Consider the following 6543-nt stretch of genomic DNA (forward strand, 5'->3'; position numbering starts at 1 on the left):
AGAGAGAGAGAGAGTGAGAGAGAGGGGGGGTAGGGTAGGGGTAGAGGGTGATTAGGGATGAAATTAAATAATATTGTTTTTCATACTTCTACATTATTATTATGCGTGTACATACGTTTCGATTCGTCGCTTATTATTATTACTATCAAGACTTGATATAACGATGCATGACGATTTATTTATTAAAATATTAGTGCATTCTTTAATTTTATCTGTTTCTTTTGTAAATAACAACATCATCAGGAACTAGAATGCGATGCTCGAAGTTATTATAAACTTGCAACAATAATTGTATTTATTATGAAATTATCGACATTCGTTAATTTTACGAGACTGAACGAAGGAACAATACATGTATTTCGATAGAAAAAAAAAAAAAATAAAAGAAAAATAAATAAAATAAAATAAAGAAAAAAAAGAAGAAGAAGAAGAAGAAGAAAAGAAAGGAAAAGAAAATGAATGAAAGAAAATGAAAGAAAATAAAATAAAATCATGCAACAAACCGATGCGTACGTATGAATGCACGATTGTTGAAATTTCTGAAAGAATTCCCGTTTAAATGACAACATTTAAAACAATACGAGAAATACGTAATATCGTTTTATAACATACCGATGATACGAAATAAAAATTAAAATTAAATATCATTTGTTATTCAATATTTTAATTCTTATTATTATATTATTTTTATAACTCTCAAACTTTAAACTATAATTAATATTGCTATCATTCATGGTACAAAAAGTCACAATATAAAATACGACTTGATTGATTTTTAAATATCTTTTTTTTTTTTTTTTTTTTTTATTTTTTATTTAAAAGTAAATTATTATCGTGAAAAAACAATTCTAATATCTTTGTATATTACAATGATCCTGCACGAATACGATACGTTTTCAATAACGCACAAACGATACAGTGTGATAACATTATTATTTAGATTACAAAACAAATTATAATATATTCTACGTGACTTATGTAATTAATTGACAAAAGCACAATCATCGGAATTATTATTATCTTGATCGAATCTATTGTTCGAATGGAATGTAATATAATTAATTAATCTTATAGTTTTATTATTATCGTGATAAAATCTACAGAATTAATATTTTCTTTCTAATGAATTAATCATTCTTTTTTTTTTCTTTTTTTTTTTTTTTTTTTTTTTTTTTTTTTTTTTTTGACTATTAGATTGAGAGACTGTGTTGTAATAAAAAGAAAAAAAAACAAAAAAAAAAAACAAAAAAAAAGAACAAAAAAAAGGGGGGAAAAAAAAGAAAAGGAAAAACTTAATCTTGTACTTAAAAAATGTAGTAACAGTCGGTATGAGAATTTAAACTTAATTTTTAACCTACTTGCAACATAAAACTGTTTATAATACAAATATATACATATATACATATATATATATATATATATATATATATATATATATATAATTTTATTCACATAGGATGAATCGTATATACAAAGTATTTGTATACTTACATTTATTTTCATATTTAAATATGTCTTGTTACATATAAACTGCCATCTTTTCTTAATTTTTCGTTAATAGAAAGAAACTTGCATAACGGATAAAAAAGAAAAAAGAAAAAAAAAAAAAGAAAAAAAAAAGAAAAAAAAAAAGATTAAAATGAGTCTATGGCACACATTTTTCAAATAATTAACCACAACCACCCTTTCCACAACAACTGCGCTTGGGTGGCCTATAGCTTCGAGAACCGTCTCCCATTAATGGATTATACCCTGTAAAGATGTATATAATGAATTTGCACATAGGCCTAGTAAATATATGAAGTATCGAAATATTTACCTGACTTTGACTTCGTTCCATTTGACGTAGAGGCTTCGTCTTTTCTTCCATGGCCCACAATATCACCGTCTAACAAATTACGAACTTCTTCTTTTTTCTTTTGCTTGCGCTGATGAAAGAAAGAAAGAGAGAGAGAAAAAAAAAAAGAAAAGAACAAAATAAATAATTGTCTTTACAAATAATATCCTTTAAACACGTTTAACATTTATCATACCCATAATACAAATTTAATTATTTAATGAAATATTAAATACCTCTTCCTCTTTTTCTTTTGCTATTAATGTCGATTTAATGTATTGTTCTTGCATTTTTTGCCTAGACGATTCCACCGCCAATAATCTCTGTTGTAGAAGATCAGAATCTAGAAAAAGAAAAAGAAAAAAAAAAAAAAGAAAGAAGAAAAAAAAATGAATAATTTAAATAGAAATTTGAAATATCTATCATGATTACTCTTAACGATAAAAGTCTTACTCTTATGATATTTTGCTGCATATTCTGCCTCGTCTCTCTTTATTTTCCACTTTGTATATTTATCTTGAATATACGGATAAGTATACCATATTATTCCTATTAAAGCAACGATGTACCAACCAACAGAGGCTACGTAAGTCCAAGCTGAAAAGAAATTTCATGTATTTATTTAGACTTAAAGTAATGAACTGTTTAATTCTGTAATTTTTTTTTTTCTTTTTTTTTTTTTTTTTTTTTTTTTTTTTTTTTTTTTTTTTTTTTTTTTTGAAAAATAATAAATAACAAAACTTTTTGACACGAGTATTATAGCGAATGTAGATTAACGAAAATAATGGAATGTTATAAATATAAAAAGATAAATATTACGATTTAATTATAGATTATCATTAGATTTATTTGACATATAATTATACGTACCCATTTGAAAATAAAAATTTAATAACAACATTTTCTCCGTATAAAAATATGAATAATTTGCGCGTGTCAAACTTTCACCAGAAACGTTTTTATGACACGTAAACCATTGAAACGAACACCCATAAGAATCAACTATTCCGACGTATCGGTTGTAACCTTAAAAAAAATTAAACGTCATATTATGGTAATTATGAAATCAATTTTGAATTTATTTCAAATGAAATTTCGCATATATGAAATAATTAGAAATGAAATATTTGAGAATTAAATAATTAACGTGATAATAAATTTTCCAAATTTTCATTATTATAGCATACAATAACAATGTTATAATACATACGTTATAATACTAACGCATTCCGTAGATTTTTCTAGTATGTAGATGGCAAAACAATCGGGCAACTCAGTAGTGTATCTATAAAATTACAAAGGGTATCATATTTTTATTTGATTATTTTTATAAATATATTGAAATTATTTTGTATAAATATAATCATAAGTTTATAACATAAATAATATATAACATATAATCAATGATAAAATAATATTATATTAAAGAAAAATTTATAACGATATAATTTAATATTATTCATGGACAAAAATATGACTTTGTTAGTACACACGCAGTATGTCGAGAAAAGTGGACACCTTATTGAGAATAAATTTCTACATGCACTTAATATATTTTGATTTATTAATACAACTTTTTATATTTTGATAATTACTTCGGTTAAAGGACGAAACGTTTAACACGGAAGATATACTACGATATATAATTATTTATACGTACGTCCACGCAAGCGCGCAATTCAGAAGAAAGGACGTATATGAATATATACGTTGAAAATATTTCTACCATAACCTAATTTTGCAAATACGCACTAGGTCATGTATACAAACAAAATGTTAAATGTTCGTGTTTACTTGAAAATGTTCGATTAAAATTCATTGAAGAATATTCATATTTGAGAACTCTTATAATAATATAAAGAAAAATATGTCTAACCCTGATATGAGAGTTAAGTGATGTCTATGTAAAGAAAATTTGTAGCATATTGTATAATAATTTGAATATATATTATTAAAGGTGAGTAAATTTTTTTCCTTATACGATATCATTATAAGGTTTTATTCATAATATTTTCAATGGATAGATCATTTTAATATATAGATATGAAATTATTTTGTATTCTTATAAGAACAAACAAATGGATATTATAATCTATTAAGAATTATTTTATTGATATTATAAATTATGAATTATCCTTAGAAAATAATAATTATGAACAAAATATTATAATATAATGTATGTTTTATAAATTTAATGTATACTCATTATATATTTTAGATAATTATTAACACAGATTATGGAAATCCAACGTACGAGAAATTGAATAATAATATTTATATTGTCACGTCTTTAACATTCAAGATTCATGCAATATTTGATACCAATGGATACCTACGAATACGACATAATCATACGTCATCCAAGATGTATAATTCACTTGGATGTTGATTGTTTCTATGCACAAGTTGAAATGTTGCAACATCCAGAATTTGAAGGAAAACCATTTGGCGTTCAACAGAAAAATATAGTTGTTACGAGCAATTATATAGCACGAGGTTATGGTATTAAAAAATGTATGCCAGTGCAAGAAGCCTTAAGTTTGTGTCCTGATTTGGTCTTAGTAAATGGGGAAGATTTAACGATATATCGTCAATATTCTGGAAAAATAATGGATATATTACATCAATTCACTCCATTAGTCGAAAGGTTAGGTTTGGATGACAATTTTTTGGATGTAACATCAATCGTAGATAAATATATTTCATCTAAGAACGAGTCAAATGAAAATATAAATGATTCGACTGATGATGATTCAAAAGAGTTAATTGGTAATGTGTTCGAAATGACTGATGAAGATTGTCCCTGTGGTTGTCATTTACGATTAGCGATTGCATCCAGAATTGCATCTGAAATAAGAAATCGTGTTCAAAAGGAATTAAATATTACATGCAGTGCTGGAATTGCACACAATAAACTGTTAGCAAAGCTATCAGGATCTCTTCATAAGCCCAATCAGCAAACATTAGTATTTCCTTGTAGTGCGTCAAAGTTATTATCCTCTTTAGGTTCTATATCTAAAATACCTGGAGTCGGACAAAAAACTAAAGAACTTTTAATATCAAAAAATATAAAAACAGTTGAAGATCTACGTAAAATACCATTGCATGATTTAGAATTGAAGATTGGTAAAGATCTTGCGAGAAAATTGAAAGATAATGCGGAAGGTATAGATGAAAGTACAGTAAAACCATCTGCAAAAAAACAATCTATTGGTTTAGAAGATGGATTTAAAAGTGTTTCTTTGGTTGGTGAAGTGGAGTCACGACTCAGTGCATTGTTAAGAAGATTAACTGAGTTAGCTACCGAAGATGGTAGAATACCAATTGCCATGAGAATAACAGTAAGAAAGCATGATTTCAATAAACCTAAAAGAGAGACCAGACAGTGCGCCTTACCAAAACATTTGCTCCCTTCGACTAAATCTGGCGTTTATGATCATGCTAAAATGTTAACATTAGCTATGAAATTATTTCATCGTGCAGTCGATATTTCTAAACCATTTCACTTGACTCTTTTAGGAGTGGCTTTTACAAAGTTTGAAGAGAGATCTTACGGCCGTAGTAGTATTACTTCTTTCTTACGAAAACAAGTAGCCGTACAATCTATTTTGGATATAAGTTCAGAGGAAGGTATTTGTGACATTAGTTTGGGATCACCTATGAGTATAAATCAGGATAGTAATGATAGCTCTGAACATTCATTGTCCGCAACAAGTTTGGCAAATTCATTGTCTGGCATTAATGGATCTCCAATCTCAAAATTAACAATTGGTAGCAACCAATGTACAGAGGATGATTTATTAAGTGAGGTAGAACCACAGTTAAAAAAAACAAAATTAGAAGTATGGTTAAATGGTCGTAGAGAAACACCCAGCAATGAAATGGCAAGTTTAAGGCTTGGACCTTCACCAATGCAAATATCTCCAAAAATGGATAACACAGTTCTTAAAACCTTACCTATTGATTTACAAAGAGAAGTCAGTCGACCTTGGCCCACAACCAGCAAACCTAAACCAAACAATATACTTAAATATTTTATAGCTAATAAGTGACCGAATTATGTGGCCTATTATATATTAAGGCCATTTTTTACATACTTTTTCATGACTTCAACATTAGATGGCAGCATCTTGAGACTCATTAGAAATGTATTAGTCTCATTTAAAATAAACTTTATTAAATTATAAATTTAAATACTCTAGAATTGAATGTTCTAAATTCATATATTGCATACAATGACACTAATGTAATGTGTTGCCTTATTTGTACAAATTAAGACTGTTGCATACACTATTGTAAAAAAAAAGAAAAAAAAAATCATAATTCAATCACACACTTCTGATATAAGATATGATAAAAATAATTCGCGTTTAAAATTTTGATGAATATAAGCATTTAATAATATATAAGTACAATAAATAATTATATATTTAATGTTACTTTTGGATGAAATATTAATAATGGCACATGTATTTCTTTCAGAGGAGTTTCATAAGAAACAAAATGAAGAGAAGCATTATGAAATGTTAAGGTGCTGACATTTGACTTTGTATTTTATATGTAATGGATAAATAATTATATATTTTAAAATTATAAGAAAAGTTTATATTTTTAGTACTGTTAATACTGCTACACTGTAATATATACAAATATTACAAAATCATCACGTGCACATGTTGTTATCTGTACCATTCGAAATAATTAAG

The 6543-nt window shown here is 26.4% G+C and overlaps 2 protein-coding genes across 3 annotated transcripts; one reads left to right on the forward strand and one right to left on the reverse strand.

Moving 5' to 3' along the window:
- Positions 1-1477: 1477 nt before the first annotated feature.
- Positions 1478-5875, reverse strand: LOC118448442 (uncharacterized). 2 transcript variants are annotated; one of them, XM_035881703.2, is made up of 7 exons: positions 5795-5875; positions 3048-3122; positions 2708-2863; positions 2291-2434; positions 2074-2180; positions 1820-1928; positions 1478-1752 (listed from the first exon to the last, which is right to left on the reverse strand). In XM_035881703.2, exons 3-7 carry the CDS (start codon positions 2736-2738, stop codon positions 1670-1672), a joined length of 474 nt encoding a protein of 157 aa, XP_035737596.1. In that variant the 5' UTR covers positions 2739-2863; positions 3048-3122; positions 5795-5875; the 3' UTR covers positions 1478-1669. The 2 variants fall into 2 exon arrangements, with proteins under 2 accessions (XP_035737596.1, XP_035737595.1); XM_035881702.2 differs by lacking the exon at positions 5795-5875 and adding an exon at positions 3498-3547.
- PolI (DNA polymerase iota) lies at positions 3656-6368 on the forward strand. The gene is made up of 2 exons (XM_035881692.2): positions 3656-3794; positions 4056-6368. Exon 2 carries the CDS (start codon positions 4144-4146, stop codon positions 5887-5889), a length of 1746 nt encoding a protein of 581 aa, XP_035737585.1. The 5' UTR covers positions 3656-3794; positions 4056-4143; the 3' UTR covers positions 5890-6368.
- The last annotated feature ends 175 nt before the right edge of the window (positions 6369-6543 follow it).

Source organism: Vespa mandarinia, chromosome 5, assembly GCF_050613455.1.
Source record: "Vespa mandarinia isolate Hongniang chromosome 5, ASM5061345v1, whole genome shotgun sequence".
NCBI classification, from domain to species: domain Eukaryota; kingdom Metazoa; phylum Arthropoda; class Insecta; order Hymenoptera; family Vespidae; genus Vespa; species Vespa mandarinia.

Excerpts from the sequence above, each read along its gene's own strand:
- LOC118448442 (XM_035881703.2), bottom strand. The coding sequence starts at position 2,738 with ATGTTGTTATTAAATTTTTATTTTCAAATGG. Across the intron at positions 2,435-2,707 it reads AAATTTTTATTTTCAAATGG|CTTGGACTTACGTAGCCTCT; the intron begins GTACGTATAATT and ends ATTTCTTTTCAG. Across the intron at positions 1,753-1,819 it reads TGGAACGAAGTCAAAGTCAG|GGTATAATCCATTAATGGGA; the intron begins GTAAATATTTCG and ends ACATCTTTACAG.
- PolI (XM_035881692.2), top strand. The coding sequence starts at position 4,144 with ATGCAATATTTGATACCAATGGATACCTACGAATACGACATAATCATA.